Source organism: Pyrgilauda ruficollis, unplaced genomic scaffold (genome assembly GCF_017590135.1).
Source record: "Pyrgilauda ruficollis isolate IOZ18807 unplaced genomic scaffold, ASM1759013v1 scaffold5, whole genome shotgun sequence".
NCBI classification, from domain to species: Eukaryota; Metazoa; Chordata; class Aves; order Passeriformes; family Passeridae; genus Pyrgilauda; species Pyrgilauda ruficollis.
The window spans coordinates 18186858-18204137 of record NW_024526599.1 but is presented as its reverse complement, the minus strand read 5'-3'; the positions used below and the strand labels follow the sequence as shown (position 1 = coordinate 18204137).

Here is a 17280-nt window from a genome sequence, read left to right as displayed (position 1 = left end):
CAGAAAATTAAGAACTATGAACTCTCAACCCCCTTGTCCTGCTTCAGCATCCACACAGCAGTGCTGCTGTGCTTGAGTAATTTTATGCATAGAGATGTGGGGCAGGATTTTCCCTCAGTGACTGTTCAAGTGCATTCAAGGACTACACTGCACATCTGCAAACAGAGCCAGGAGACTCTACTCCCTGTATCTTCATCCCCAAAATTCATTTAGGACCTTATGGCAAAAACAACTTCTGGCACTGTAAATACTGTGCTTAGGATGGTGTATCACCCAGAAATTAAATCTATTATGACATGTGAAATGAAGTTTCACTTAATTTGGGGTTTTTATTTACGATCTTCAGAGAAAACCTTATTCATTGTCTTTATTTTGTTCAAAGTTTTATTTAAATATCAGCTGTATGACGAGGGTTTTTTTTCCCAGCTGCTTGAAATATAATCAGTTCATTTTAATTTTAAAATATAATAATTAATACTATTCATTATTAACATGAATAACTGTTCTAGATAAATAAATAAATAATTGATAAAGTCACTATTTTCTGGTTATTAAAATGCTTTAATAATCAAGTTATATCCTGTATTATATCTCCAAAAAGAGGTAACAAAACCATGAAGTGCTTTCATGTAATTTACAGTTATTTCATTAGATGGCAGTGTTACATTCAAAAACAAGTGTTTCATTCTTTTATACATATTTTTTTTTATATTCACCAAGAAAAGCAGTTGATCTTACTTTACATGGTAAACTATACGTGTGTATATAGACGTTGGAATGTTCAAGTCTTACATCTGGAAGTGTATCTGGAAGTGTGTCTTAAAATTAAATGATAAGTGTTGCTAACTGAATCAATATATTATTCTACTTGCTAAAAAGTTATACCTTTAATAAATAAAATATTATTTACCATCATCTTTAACTCCTAGGATCTATTCAAGAAATCTGTATTCCAGAAATCAGTGTAATCAGAGAAATTATGATTAAATAATCTTTATGTTTTCTTGATCCTTAGGACAGCTAAGAATCAAGTCAACTCCAAAAAAAGTTTGAAACTGCTTTATTACTGTAAAGAGCTTTTACAATGCCAAGAGTGATAAGTTATTTCTCTCGTATCATGGATATATATGCTGCCCCTTTGCTACACTAAAATCTGAATCCATAGAGCAAAGACTTGCTATCTTACTTTTGAGAAAATTTATTTTTCTAGAACTGAAAGCATATCTAAGATTTTCTCTTCTTTCCTAATTTCCTTATACTCCTTTTCTCCCTTGATATATCTATCAAGGAGGAAGAAGGAGTATTAAAATAGAAAAAGAAATACTTTTGTGGTAAGGAACACTAAATCTAAGATAACAACAAAATATTTGCTATGACTGATAGTGAAGTAAAGCAAGAACTTGGAGGATGAAAGAATTGTACTGAAAAATATAATTATATGCTTGTCCTGGTCACATCTTCTGTCCTTCACATTTGGCATTGGACACTGTGTAGGATATTGATATTGAGGGACAGACCCCCTCATTCAACCTGGAAGTACTGTTCATAAGGAAAACTACTAACAAAAAATTATCCATGCTATATGTAGGCTTCTCTTCAGGATACAGATTGCTGTCAAATGCCTCAGATGCTGTCTTTTTTTTGTTGTTTCTTTTGGTTTGGTTGTTTTTGTTTTGTTGGGTTTTTCTTTTTGAGGGGCTTTGGGGGGCTTTTCTTTGTGGGTTTTTTGTTGTTGTTTGTTTGTTTGTTTGCTTTCGGTTTGGTTTGGGGTTTTTTTGTTGTTTTTTGTTTGTTTGTTTGTTTGTTTTTGGTTTTTTTTTTTTTTTTTTTTTTTTTTTTTTTTTTTTTTTTTTTTTTTGGTTTTTTTTTTTTTTGGTTTTTTTTTTTTTGTTTTTTTGTCTGGGAATAAATCCTACCACCAAAGCATACAAACTCAATTTCCAGCTACAAAGTCTGTTCAGCATTTCAGTCATTCCATCCATGCAGATCTATACTTTTATACTCTCTGTCAATAGGCTTTCAGTCTTGTTGGAGGAGAATGATAGCAAAGAACTACTCTAGCTCTTCTTCAGCATTTCTTCATCATCAGTTGTTCTGATAGCAGCAGCACTTAAACCAGGAAGAAATAATTGTCAGTTTAAAAATGTGGTTTGTTTCTCCCTCTGTCTCTCTCTCACTTTGCAGTGTACATGATGCCAACATGGCTACTGGTGTTTTCTTCCTTTGTATTGTACTTCTCAAGGTTACAGGGCAAATACTGCAGGTGCCTGACAGGAGACAGCCCCCTCCTTAATGTTGTGCTGTCCTTCCACGTACAGAACACTCAGGCAGTATGCTAGAGTGGACTGCTTTTGTCTCACAATATTCCTTAAGGGATTTCTATTTTTCAAATAATGGCTGATGAGACAAGCATTTTAAGAATCTCTGGTTCTTTAGAATTCCATCTATTCCTCTGGAAAGGCATGTTATCAAAATGCCATGTCCTTTACTGGCATTTACCCTGAAGGCTGGGAAAGCATTTCTGTGAAAGGTGGAGCTCTGAGTAGTACAGAATTACAGCAGATGTGCTACAAAGCCCTACCTCAGGCTACTTGTTATTTTTGTACCCTATCTGAGCTGATTGGTTTTTCCCACCTGTGTGAAATTAGCATGTTTCCCTTTTTTTTCCCTTAATTACTAGTGTTGTGTACCAGTAGAAGGATATCACAGATTTGGCCACAAGTTTGTGTCTCTTTTCTGAGACAAAAAATATATCTTTTGTGCCCTTTTGGTCTTTTCTCTTTTTAAAATAGCATTATTTTTTGCCCACTACTTTTCTTTTCAAACTTCATTAAAATATAGGAGTCTCTTGATTTGATTTTCTGCTTCACTTTATTGGCAAGATACTACATTCCAGGAAATTAGAAAGCAGCAGATTGACACTATTATTGGCCCTTTGAGAGCACTAAGACTATGCATAATGTGATGAGATGATGTAAATGCACTAAAATAAAAAGAAAGCATGCAGGTAAAGGAAGAAAATTGTTATCTTAGCAATTATAGTAGATGAAAAAAATAGTTTTTCCAATCTTTTCCTGTTATTTCTGATCTACATGGCTAAGAACTTTACTTCTTCTACCATGACATCTTTCATCTGGCTAGCAGAAATATAACTTTTAAACCCAGGTCTTTAAAAAGCTGAAAGCCAGGAGGATGATGATGATGATGATGATTAAAGGAAAAAGACATTGCAGATCATGTTTTGTGAGTTTGCAATGATGCATCAGAGGTGGCTAAAGTTCCCAGTAAAGCTCCCAGTGAAACTCTTGCTAATGGCTCTGCAGTGTGTCTTTTTATGCCTTTCTGGTAAAATAGCTTCTGGCAAAATTTCTCTTCTCATTGGACACAATGAGATAATAACTCAGACTTGAAACACAATATTCTCACATTTGTGTTACTAATATAATCATGCTTCAAAATAAAATAATAATTTATTGAAACTTTTGGTTGTAATATTTGAAAAACTTTAACGTGCTAGAGAGCCATCAAAGGGATTTAGGAAATTTTAAATGTAAATTGTAGACATAAAAAAGTATAGAGGTTAATAATTCTGATGGTCTGTTTTATCTATGAGTGAATGTGCCAGACCAGAAGTGACTATATAGTCCAAAGTCTTTAGGTTTTTGTATAGTAAGACATTGATGACAAAAGATCCCCATTACTATAAAAGTATGGTTTGATCAGCATTCCCTATCACATAAACTTGTTCGCCATATACTGAGTAGAGTGTGAGAAAAACACCATTATGTTTGCCAATCACCTCTTTCACTATTTATCTGGCAAATAAAAACAGCACTATGGAAACCTGCACCCCAAACAGGCCTCGGGTGCTGTAGCTCAGAGACTATGGAAAGTGAGATTCTACTGAATGCTCTTCAAAGGAAAAAAATCATCTGCCTTTTAAGGATAGACAGCCAATGAGATCTGTGTCAGATCTCTGAAACCAGACGGTTTCTGATCCTGCTTCCCAGCTCTGTAACCAAGGGCTAAACACTAGGCCAGCAGTTTTATCTCCGGCTGCCTTTGCCTCCCTCCCTGCACGCACGGCTTTGCTGCCCTCACCCCTCGGCCCAGGCCTTGTGCTCAGGCACTCCGTGTCCCTGCCCTGCTCCTGCGCCTGCTCAGCTGCACTCTTTGCACGGAGAAGTGTTAGTGAAGGTAGCCACCCTGGGTGGTAGCCACCCTCCATGAAGGTAGCCACCCTGGGTGAGGGATTTGGCGTGCCTTGGGAAGCAAGACGATGCCTTCCCTTGGAGTAGGAAGACGTAAAAGCGGGAGCGCAGCTGTTCAAAATCCAGAATCCAGAGCTGCCTCTGACAGTGAATACTAAACAATACAAGCGACAGGAGCATAACCTTCATCAGAAGAGTCCAGGTCTCTCCAATGAAACAGGAGATACTTGAACAAGGAATTAAGGCTATTGTTTCTAAAAAAATGTAAAAATGCATAATTAGGAAGACCTGATCTGCTCATGGAGGTGAATGTGCCTGCGGAGGGAAACAGGAGGTTATGTACACAGAATAAAAATTAATGACTGACTGATCAACCTTTGGAGGGATTCGCTTGCTTGGAGAGCACAGTTTCTGTGAATAGTACGGCCATGGGACTGGGAATAGTTCACAATATGTTAACCCCATCCTGTCATTCTTAGTGCTTTAAAACACTGTCTATTTCTGTCTTAGGAAAAGAGAAGCAGAAATGTTAGCCAACTATATTTGATTAGATGAGTATTCCCATATATTTCCAACAGCCTCAAAAGAGATTAATTTCCTGCAAAACTGTATAATCTACTTCTAATAGCATGAAAAAAATAAAGTCAGTAGCAAAATACATTAATTTTAACATCATTAAACAATTATTAATTTTGTATAGAAAAGCAGAACATCACCCAATTTCCTTCACCTTTTTCCAGCCATGTGAAGGAAAACCTGAACAAAAAAATGAAGTTCAAATGAGCCCAATGACCAAAAATACATTTTTCTTGGTTATTTTTATCTGACTATCAGATTTCTTCTGCTGATTTGAATAAGTTACCTAGGAGAAACAATGCATAAAAGTCTGTCTTCAGATCTCTGATAGGAAATCCCCACTACAGCAATAAATATTGTATCTGTGGCAGGCAATTGGCAAGCTACCTTAATCATGATAGTCCCTGGCTGACAATCACACAAAAGTGAGACCAGAAAGTATATCTTAAATGTTTCAGCACTTGGATTTTCCTAACTACTCCTTTCAAGTTCTTTATGAACAGCTTGTATGTAGATCAAAACATGCTAATTTCATCATCACTGGCCAGCTTCTTAAAAGAATCACAGAAAAACATATGGGCACACTCACCAACTTTTTAAGAAACCAAAACTTTCATAGAGTTATTGAAGTTTCTTCATGAGATAAAAGCATTTTGGTGTTTTGAAACAATGGTATCTTTTTTTTAATATGAAAACATATGAGAGTGCTGTGTGTCATTCATCATCTGTCAACTTTTCATTTGAAACACTGTCAAGGGACTGCCTAAATATGCAAAGGTAGCAAGGGCTACTACACTGCACAGCCAAGAAAGTCTGGGGTTTAATAGTAATAATAGCCAAAGGCAGCAAGAAAAAATATTAAAAATACATACAAAATACCTGGATATAAGATGCACTTTATTTTTGCTCACTTGAGACAGTCTTTGAAAAAGCATTGCTGAGCTGCAAGAGATCTTTCTCAGGGATGCTCACGGATAGGAAATGCATCCTAAAGAGTGACCTAAAGAAGGTGAGAGCAAATAGAACAGATTAAGGCAAACACTGCTAATAACCTAGAATTAAATAACTTGAGCTTTTCAAGGTGTATATGCCATGAAGAAAAACTACATTAATGTCTTTTTGTAGCTGTTTGCCCAGCACCATCACAGAATAGAGAACACTTTACATAGTTAAGATTAGCAGACACATTCCTAGATAAAAGAATTTACCTCCTCATTACAGTCAACTGGAGAAGTTAACTGAGGTTATAAGCCACAAAACCACAACCACTATGCAAATGTGAGTATCTTGAGCACGATTTTTCATAATAAATCAAATGTAATGTGGTGTTTGTAATGGTACTTGAATACAGCCATGAGAAATGTCTCAGATGAGAACTTCAGAGCATATGAGACAACTTCATACTGCACCTTAAAATGTTCAGCATTTACAAGCACAACACTCATCTCAGGAGACTTTATGATTTTGGAAAAGATACCCCTGGCACCGTGACCTAAAAAAAAAATTGCGAGTGACTAGATACTGTGCCACACAGAGCTCAGCGTTTGCAGCTTCTACTTTACACATAAAGATAACAGCATAGAATTAAGAGCATTTGCTGATCATTTGGTCACTGTTAAGTACTGGATTCTAGATCACTGAGGAAAGTTTAGACAGAGCAAACTTCTCACAGCAAAAATCTACTGTTTGTTTGTACAAAGAGGTATACCAATCTAGCAAGAGTAGGGATTCCTTTGGATTAACTGTAAAGTGACCAATAAGAAAAATTAGAATAAAATAAGAAAAAAACCAGATATCCAGATCACTACACTAAATCACAGCGGGTAAGAACTATGGTTGTGAAAGGTTGACTGGAGGGCCAGAAAGACAGCATGGCTTTGTACAATCATGACAAGGAGTTTCCTGAACAGGAAAAGCTACCAGCTGACATTTTAAAAATCAAAATCTGCTCTAAATAAAAGCTGGAATACATTAGGTTACAATCATGCACTCATCTTTGTGTTGAAAGTTACCAAAGGCGTAGTTCATTTTAACAGGCCCATTCTGGAACAGGTTAAAATTCTTGACAAAGTATGCAGTTATCTGTCTTATAAGACTTTTCAGCATTTGTTTAGTTTAATGATTAATTAGACATCCTGTCACCTGATAGGTGTGAAATTAAAATATTAATACTTAAATAGGTAGGCCCAAGTTTGAATAGCTAAAGGAAAAGGCAGAACAAAGAGGAGAAGGCAGCTATGAGTTTTCATTATGTCATTGGATTATGTTAGTTTTCAGAAAGAGTAGATGGCCAAAGTAGCGCTAAATCTAAGAGATGAAGACCCAGCCTTTGTCCAGCTAAAAAGAAAAATGTTTTTTGTAGTTCAAAACTTGATAACCCACCTGATCAGAGAAGTAAGGAAAACTTAATAATTGTGAAGATCATCTCAGAGTTTGCAAAAAAGTCTTGAAAATATTCTCCTTCTATCATTTCACCTTCATCATATTTGTACCAAGCTTCCATCCATATCTCTACTAGAAAAGGAAATCATATTTTCTGTCTTCAGCAGACTAGAAAACATAAAACCAGCATTAGCAGAACATTGATGACTTGTATCTAATATAATTTAATGGTTTTATCCAGAGACTTCAGCACAATAGGTGTCAACTGCTAAAAACTCCTCAGTGTAAGCATAGTTGCCTATCATCACCTTCTGATATCTCAGCCACCTACAGATGAAGTCACCCTAAGGCAAACCTACTTGTCTTGAGAGCCATGTTCATGTCTATTGCATTTTATAGTCACTGGAATTAGAGGTGGATGGATGATCTTACAGAAACAGCAAAGAAACAAACATTTCACCCACCCTATCAGCTACTGGGACTGTCTTTGTCAGGAACAGAAACACTTGAAATTAATTTGAAAATTTCATAAATATATGCTAGAGATATATATCTATATAGACTATAGATATATCTATATATCTATGTAGACTATAGATATAGATATAAATATAGATATAGATATTTTAAAGTTTTCATCTGGGAGTCAAAAGTGACTGATGTGATTTAAATGGGTTCTATTTGTAAATCAGATACCACTCCTGACTTGAAGATACCCGTGAAAGTAATACATGGTTTGTGACATTTGAAGTGAAATAAAACATGATTCAATTTTGCTGTAATTAATCAAAATATATAAACCAGGAACTTACCACAGGAAGAGTTTTACTAAGCTCCCTGTCAAAAGACTGCCTTTCTAACACTTTTGCTTTTCCCATAAACTGCCTTTACAAGAGACTTGCTATAATAAGAGAACAGCATTTTTGGGTATGTTCAAAATACAGAGAGCTACTGTCACCAGTGTTTTAATTCAGTGTTTTCTCTTTTTCGTGCACTTCCAGAATGATTCTAGTGACTGATCATGTTGCAGATTAAACAGCTATTTTGGCAAGCTGCCAACCAATTTCTGTTTGAAACTTAATCTCTCTCCAACCGGCAATAGAAGTAACTGTTTGACCTCTTCCCTGTTTGGATTTTTTTTCCTTACTATTTGTGCACAACTTATTGATAAAGATGTCATGGTTAAGTATGCCCCACCTGAGGAACTTTTACAACTTTCTGGTTTTCTGCCCATGAATCTCTGATTGTTAAGAAATCATAAAGGATTGTCAAAACTTATGCAAGGCTTTGTATCAAAAACTGAGTTAAAACTAATACTTAAACCAAACTTCCCAGATTACCGTTTAATGGCATATAACAACTTCAGAATGTTCTCTTTCCCTCTCTAGCAATATATTTATTGCCATGTACTGAGACAAGCACTGACACCAGGTACAGTAAATGCGACAATTCCACTACAGCTGCTGAGCATACACCTGCAAAGGAAACTGTCTTAAGAGAAATGTCTGATAAAGTGTACATTTATGCAATCATCCAGAAAGTGAAGAAGTCCATCATCATATTTTTCAACATTATGAAATGTTTGTTTCTCTTTTCTTTCTCATAAAAGGAAATAGCCCAGAGAAGAACTGACAGAGGAGAATCTCTAGAATGTATGTCTGTCTTACACTCCTTCCAGTGAGTACTCTCTCCCAAGGTGGTAGTGTCTTATCTCATGCAGCTGTTGTTATTTTCATACAATGTTTGAGTCTTCAGATGGATCTGCTATTAAAAAACTACCATGTACTTGCAGAGATTGGAGCAGTGGTGAAGTCAATAGTTTCTCTCACATTAAAAGTGAAAGGAGAAAATGAAGTAAAGATCTCCAAAGGGTCTCCTTACCAATAGCTTCTCCATGCAGTATGGAGCAATAGGAGCAAAACTTGAGCATCCTGCCACCATGGTCTCAGTATCTGACACAGGCTTGGTCCAGTACATTAGGGCAATAACGAAGATGCATTTATGGTGTATAAAATTGCCATACCTCTGTTTAGTTCTTTGCTGCATAGAAAAAGTAGTATGGTAAACCTAATTTGCAATGGTGTAACTAGAGTCGTAGCACAGCGGTACTATTAAGATTACATAAGCAGCAGAAAATAACTAAATTACACCCACTACTCTTATAGCTGCTGGTAAAGGCCTATGTTTAGGTAAACTTCACAAGGTTACTGAAGCTAGATTAGATGCCTATGAAAAAAAGAGTAAACAAAGAACCTCAAGAAATGAAGGTAGCTGGAAATGAAAGCTATGATGAAAGTGTACTTGTTAAATGACTCTCACATGTCAGAAAGTAAATTCTGCCCAACCCTGAAGTGCTACCAGAGTGCATGGCCATACCAGGGATTTCAATTCTCAAATAGAAGCCGTGAAGCTGGCTGTCACACCTGAGTATGAAAGATAACATCAATATGCCTATGATAGCAACTTGAAGATACAGACAGGATCAAACTGCTCCATGCAAACACAAATGACACAGAAAGGACTGTGTATCTTATAGACTAGAAGTAAAAATTTCACTTCCAATGTGCTCAGAAGTCAAGGTTCCTCCTGGCTTTCAGAAAATACTTTGTATGACCAGTATGTTATTTCTGACACATCTTGAAAAACAGAGTAGCAAACCCCAAAATATATGAAGAAATACAGAACTGGCATGGAGCACTCAGTTTCAAGCCAGCTCTGAGATCAAAGGGCCAAATTTTACAGCTTTTAGGAGAATCCGTGGGAAGCAGAAAGTGGAGCTGCATCTGCTGCACAATCTGAATTAACTGTCTTGAATGATTCTTCTTCCCTGGGAAAAAAATAAATGAGGAAAGGCTAAAATAGGGCAGTGAATTACACAGGAATTTATTTCAAGATGTGGCATTTTCTCTGCCTTCAGAGATTTCCTCTGAACTTTGAACATTGTCACCTCCTTCAGATTACTCTCTTCATAGTATCAGAGCAGCCCACATCTTTCAGATTTATACAGTTATTAAAATATAATGAGAGTTAAACTAGATCATTTATTCTACTGGTTGAACAGAACAAACCCCTCCCTCTGTGCTGTTGGGCTTTTTGAAGTGGGAGTGAAAATCACACGCAAAAAAACCCCAACCTCTGACAATTAAAGCTGTTAGTTTAATAACATATAAAAATTGCCCTTTTGAGGTGTAACTTTTGTATCTGCCATTCTCAAACTAGAAAAACATTAACTGCATCTGAAGATCACGATGGATAGGATGTAACAGAGAGCAAATAAATGCTGCAAGAAAAATGAAATAAGGAACCTCGATGTATTTCTTCAATGGCAATACATCAGAACTAAAAAAGAGGCTGTGACAGCTTTTCAGTGCTCTGGAGGTTTTGTACATTCGTTCATCACCACTGTACCTGCTCCATTATATTTTGTTCAAGGTTTATTTGCATATATCAAAAATGGAAATGGGGCAAGCATGTATCACTCTTCTTCTTCACTTAGATGTTGGGTATGTGTTTGGATCCAGAAGTTTCATATGATGATTTAGCATTTAGAGGTATCCTCAGTTACTGTTACAGGCTGTACCATATCTGTGAAATAAAGGTGCACAATCATAATAACAAGGTTCATTACAGCCCTTGACATCTTCTGTCGCCCTGATTTTGTAAGACTTTGTTAAGCCTTCTGATGTTTACATACTTTCAACAAACTTTCTCACACACAGTTCTGTAAATAACCTATGTTTTGCATTCTTTCATGGAGGTGGAGAGAATTGATAGACCCTTGGTCTGTCCAGTGGCATTGGAGAGGTGGCACTGTCACCCTCCAATCCACTGTCACCTTTGGAAAACTATAAATGTTGGAGTCAGAAAATAAAGCTTCTTCTTTTTGTTCCCCTCGAGAGCAGCAGTGTCTGTGTCATCATTTCGTGCCTTATCACAACAATCTTCAATGTACTTTTGAAGATGAACAGTAAACTGGTAATCCAAAGAGAGAGAATTCTTCCTGCTGTGGTTTAAACACTGAATGTGTTTGTCAGAAATGCATGGGAATTATATCCTAAGCAGCAGCTATTTCTTTTTGACACAATTTATATGGAATAAACTACTTTTTATGATGCAGAGGAAGAATTTTTCTATTTAAAGCATATACTTTTGTCTTCAGCTATTGATCCATTACTAATGGGACTCAATGTCACCCACAAAATCAGTATTTTATGGTAAACTGGAGTGCATTAAAATGTTATTTTACTAAAATGTCTTCAGTGTACTATAGATCTTCCACTTCCCATTTTCCAGAAAATTTAAATGAAACCTTTTATCTCAGTAAGTTACACATTGCTAGCCACAAAGTGCTGAAGCATGCTTTTGTGTATCTGCATTTCATTTCTATTTGGCAGAAAGTAAAATGATTTTGTCAACAATCTATCAGTAGCCTATGTTCATCCACTTCTCACTATAGAGCAGAAGCAGCTCTGGCACAGCGAAGGTTGTAGCAAATGTGCTATATACTGGAAAATGCTTTCCATTGATACCTTGATTTTATATAAATTATGCATGTGCAGTACTTGAATATATATGATTGCATAAAACTGAATGCAAATGACTTATCTTGAGCAGGAGCCCACTGGGAGCATTGGCATTTGAAACATGAGACCACCTCTGGTGCCCCCTCCTGAACTGCCTTCCCTACAGTTTTCCTGGGCCAGCCTTGTCCATGCAGGTGGCAATCATGTGACAGCAAGATTCAGTAGGTTTAGGTCTAAATCACAAATCTGTCATTACCCTTTGTATTCCTGCAGAGCAGACTTCCCCATCAGTTAATATTCAGATGAGTTTATGCTTCACAACTGACAGTTCTGAATTAAATTAGTATGATCTGCCTGTTTCATAGCTGTAACTAGCAGAGACAGCTCATCTTTGTTCTGACAGCTTTCACAGAACATCTTATGCTGAAAATATTGCCTAGATGAGGAATTAAGGTAAGAAAGTTGCCTTCTTAGGTTTCTCTGTACTCAGCAGAGATACAACTCTCACTCAAAAGCTCTTCATACAGCAGTATCTGAAACTTTGCACGCTGAACTTGTTTCCCCTTAACCATATTGATAGAAACAATAAATCATGAGAATACTGCATAAAAATTTTACAGAGAATAGCTACTTGTATGTTAGTAAAGATAGTAGGAATCCTTTGGCCAAAAACCATCAAGCATGTTGTGATTTGAACCAAGATTTCAAGAGTTAATATTAGTTTTTCTTTCAAGGTAACTGCAATACACACTTCACAATTGTTGCAGGTGTGAAATGTTGTACATAGTGTGCTAAGAGTTTAAAAATAACAGTAAACCAAAGTAAGTGAAGTAACTTTTAATTCCCTTTTTAAATGTGCATTTGAATTTAATACAATCTGTAAGGCACTCTCCTAAGTAAAAAAAAAAAAAAAAATTAAACATTCTTTTCCAAATAAGGACAGTTACAAGGCAATGGTATGCACATAAAATATAAACTTATCTGTAACTGATAAACAATGAAACACAAATGTTCAGGTTTTGGATGCATTGCAAGGTAATGTCATTTCTGTATCATGACACTACTCAGTAAATATTGGCACTGTAAATGATTTCTCATTGGGGTTAGGAACTTGTATTCTCTTCATATCCCAGTAAAAAATAAACTCTTTAATAAATAAATATATAAAATAAATATATGCTATCTGGAGATGTATAAATAGGTCCATCCTGAAAAAAAGTTCCAGTTTTGACTACTATGTATTGACATCTAATGTCCATCACTAAAGTGGAGCCTGTAAAACTTCACACACAGTTCTCAGGATTTAACACTATTTTATAGTCCATTTCTTTCTATTTCTTCCAGCATTGTCTCATCCATATGATGTAGATGGCTAATCTACAGGCCACAGGTAATCCAGACAGAATTGCCAGGAGTTGGTTATGTTTTAAGAAGTCCCACTTCCCCCTGGTGACTGGCTATCAAACCATTCAGCAAGTGTTGAGGAGGCTGGTCCACACTCATCTTCAAGGCTTTGTCTCCTAAATCCAGTGGTTAGAAAACAGAGGCTTGCCTTTCACCAAGTGGGTTCTTCACATCCAGCATCCTAGACCGCTGCAGGTTCCTCATGCTGGCATGGCCAGGAAAGCATGCGCAACAGCTCCAGTTTGCGTATTTGCCAAAGCTGCCTCTTGGCTCAGCTGTATCCTAACACATCTTTGTACAGTTCTGGAACTCTTTCAGGATCCACAGGCCGGGGCAAGAAATGTGTGAATTTCTGATGTCTTTTGGACCTTGCCCCATCTCTGGGAGTACCGTCTTTATTAAGTGCTACAAAGTACCTCCGCCCTGAATCCCCATGTTTGTAGACATTGGATGAGTAAGTGTTGTACCAGTTTTCCTCAAATTGTTCCCTGAAGATGCACTCAGAAGTTAGTTTCTCCTACAGAAAGAAAGAGAAAGGAAAAATAAGTTAAGCTGCCATTAGATATTAGAAGACATGAAAAAAGATATTATAAAAATAAATAAAATGCTTTAGGCTTTGTGTAGCTTTACTGTTCATTTAAATGTCAACAAACCAAACCCAAGAAGAGTATGTACACCTGACAATGAGTTTGGAAACTTGGACCTGTACACCTAAAATTTTGTATTTCAAAAATTAACTAATTAACATTTACTGTTAGAAAACATTACTTATTTATAATTTATTTTAAATTAATCTTGGAATAAATTGTATTATGTAGAGTTCTGTCTTGGGCTACTTCTATTCTAGAAACGAGATTTGGTAGAGGGACTCAAATGCAACATAACAGAGCAGGAAGTATTTACATATTTCTTTGTGGTATGCATCACTTCTCACATTTTAAACTGGAATGACCACAACCAAAGGAAGTGGAGAAGCAGAATATTTTATCTGAAGATGTTTTGAAAACAAGAAAGAAGAGTAGGACTGGTATTACTCTCATAGCTTTGTAAAAATCAATTCTATTTTGTTGAAATATCCACGGCTACACTGTGTACTTCAAAAATACATTACACATTTCAACAGGAAAAGATGTTAGCGTTTTGAAAGCTGAGATTAGCTTATTGAGGGCGTTGCATTATGTTAGAAAGCAAACCAAAAACCTAAAGATGTATGAGCTGATATGAAAGTGGTACTTACAGAGCCATAGAGTTCTCCCTTCTCATTCATTCCAAGGTAAAGCCCACTGTCCACGCCTCTAATACTGACCAGTCCCACTGCCACACTGATGAATTCAAGGATACCTGGAAAAAAAAAATCGCTTTAATTAATTTTGTAACCATAAAACGCATAGCATCCAAAAACTCAGTTGAAAACAAGCAGAAAATGCATGTATTATAGTAAATGTGGCCTAGTTTCTCTGAAATTTCAAATACTATGTGAAAATGTACACAACATTCACAGGAAAGCAGTCTGAGAAGCCTCAGCTAGGAACATGAATACTTCACCATTTAAGAAGCTTATTCAAAACACTGAATATGAAAGGATTTTATTCAGCACTGAGACTAAAGCCATTACTACCATGCTGTTGGAGTCTTTAATGATTGTACACTATTTGCTAAACTGCCTACTCAAATATTGGAAGATCGGTTTGAATTACCTGAAAATATACTTTACTACTTCTACAGAGTTATCTTAAAAAAACACATCCATTATTAGGTCATTTGAATGGAAATCAAAGTACAGATGGGAATTTTATATAACAGAATCTACCCACAGAAAAAAGAAAAGTATTTGCCAGACATCTTATCTAACATATGGGCCCACACCTCTTGACACAACTTGCTGTCTTTAGTGCAGGCTTTTAAAGTACATAAAACATGCTGCTTTTTTTTTTTTTTTTTTTTTTTTTGCTACTGTTTGGATTATAACATTATTTATATTACATTTGCCCAAAAATGTAATATATATTAATAAAGTATTTGAGACATGAGGTACTATTTGAAGCCTGAATTTGGCAAAGGTAAGCCAACACACTTAACCAATTGATATGCACAGATTACAGCACATCCAAAACATGAAAGAAAAGGAACGTGTGAACTGGCTTTTTGGAAGTTGTTAACAACATAAACAAAGCCTCAAAAAGAAGTGCCAGAGTCATATCTAAGATATTGCTGTTCAGCAGCAAAACCACAAAACATTTTAAAAAATCCCTGAATCTAAGGAAAGTAGTTTTAAATAGTGCAGCTGATTATGACTTTTTGTCTGCTTACTATTTATGATTTCAGGACAATTTTCAGTCTCAGACAGATGGACTATCTGGACTATCCAGTAATTTAAATTTTTTTTTCAATTTTAATTGAGCTTTGGCAACTTTCTTAGTTGTATTAACAAACAGCAAAGAAAATAAATCCTTTACAAAGAGTAAGCATTAAAAACTGTATCACACATAAATCATCCTAGTTTTCCAGTTCATAAAGCGCAGAGTCCCATAAAAGGTTTGGAGGCATTTTGTCTTTCTGATATCATTTTCAAAGCCACTCTTTTCCGAAAGCATAATAAGCAGGTGATACAACCCACAAAGAAACCACATCAGACAAACCTGCCAAGAGTAGTGGTAGAATAAAGGTAGTACAATTCTAAAAAGCCCGGTAAATGTTAGATATATGGCTAACTTGATTTTCCCTTTAAAGCAAACATTTATTTCATGTTTACATGCTGTAGGAAATCTTCCTTCTGAGAAGAACTGTCTGTTTGACTACTGCTCTTCTACTTCTTAAAACATCCATGTGTTATAAAAGCAATTAAGAGCCATTCCAGCAGATTGTTTTGACTATGAGGAGGATGATAGGAAACTCTTTAATCACCTTTTTACGACTGCTAAACTAATACACACCAAAACTCACATGTAGTTGACAACAGTAGGTTTGTTCAGATGTCCAGCCTCTACAACTACTATTTAAGATTTACTCTCCTATCACAGGCTGTCTTCACCTCCTTTGGGTTTATTGACACAGAAAGCTGGCTGGGGAGCATTTTAAGCACTTAATCAAATAATTTTAGGCTCTTCTGCTTCAGCTTTATGTCCTTCTGTGAAGCAAAGCAGTCTAGTGCAGCCTAAGGATCAGCACGCGCAAGTCTGCGACCTATACTGTTTTACAGAGGCCAAAGAAGCTCCAATACTAATAGTGAATACAAAAACGATCAGTCTGACTCCCCACCATTCCCGCTAAACTTAGTGGCGTATGCCTGTGCTTATGGACCCCCAGCACAGGCTGAGCAGTGCCTGTCTCCTGACTCACCTGGGATGCACAGCCCTCCCTCACTACCCTGCCCTGGCGCAGACACCTTGGCCAAACGCCGGAGGGTGAAGCCTTTCTGTTCTGAGGACTAATCCACCTGCCTCGGCATCACCAGCATCACATCTCCCCCCCGAGAGCACGACTGCTCCCGCCCAGGTGCACACAGAGGCGCTCACGCACACACCCACACACGCACACGCGGGGCCGCGCCGCAGCCGCCTACCGAAGAGGCTGTGGTCCTGGCGGGTGCCACGCACGCTGCCGTCGGGCAGGATCTGCAGGTGGAAGCCGGTGCGGCAGTACAGCTGCCGCCGCCGCAGGATGCCCTGCAAGTGCGCCAGGTCCGCCGCCGCTGCCGCAGCCGGGGCGCGGCGCTCCCCCCGCTCCGCCGGGGCGCGGCGGTCCCCGAGCAGCGCCGGGCGCTCCCCGGCGGGCGGCAGCAAGAAGTGGGCACCCACCGGCTGCCCCAGGCCGTCCAGGCCGCCCAGGAAGCCGCCCACCTCGGCCAGCGGAGCCATGCGGGCGCGGGGCGAGCGGGCTAGGGCGCGGCGGCGGCGGAGAGCGGCTGCCGGCCTGTCCCGGTGGGCATGTGGGGGTGCGCGGCGGAGCCCCAAGCATGGGGAGCCGGCAGGGCCGAGCGGAGCGGAACGGAGCCGAGCCGTGCTGATCCGAGGCGGTGCGAGCCGGGCGGCGGGGTGCTGCTCATCAGCCCCGCGCGTGTGTATATATATACGGCGGTCCCCTGACATATGCTAATGAAGCCGCTGCGGGGAGGCCGCGTTTGAAATTGTAAACCGGCTCCCCCTCCGCTCGCACCTTCCTCTGATCTGCGGTGACGGCGGGGA

General features: G+C 38.0%; 1 protein-coding gene across 1 annotated transcript; it reads right to left on the bottom strand.

Moving 5' to 3' along the window:
• Positions 1-13367: 13367 nt before the first annotated feature.
• On the bottom strand, positions 13368-17022 carry FGF20 (fibroblast growth factor 20). Its single transcript, XM_041480062.1, has 3 exons — positions 16659-17022; positions 14334-14437; positions 13368-13613 (listed from the first exon to the last, which is right to left on the bottom strand). Exons 1-3 carry the CDS (start codon positions 16951-16953, stop codon positions 13368-13370), a joined length of 645 nt encoding a protein of 214 aa, XP_041335996.1. The 5' UTR covers positions 16954-17022.
• Between the last annotated feature and the right edge of the window lie 258 nt (positions 17023-17280).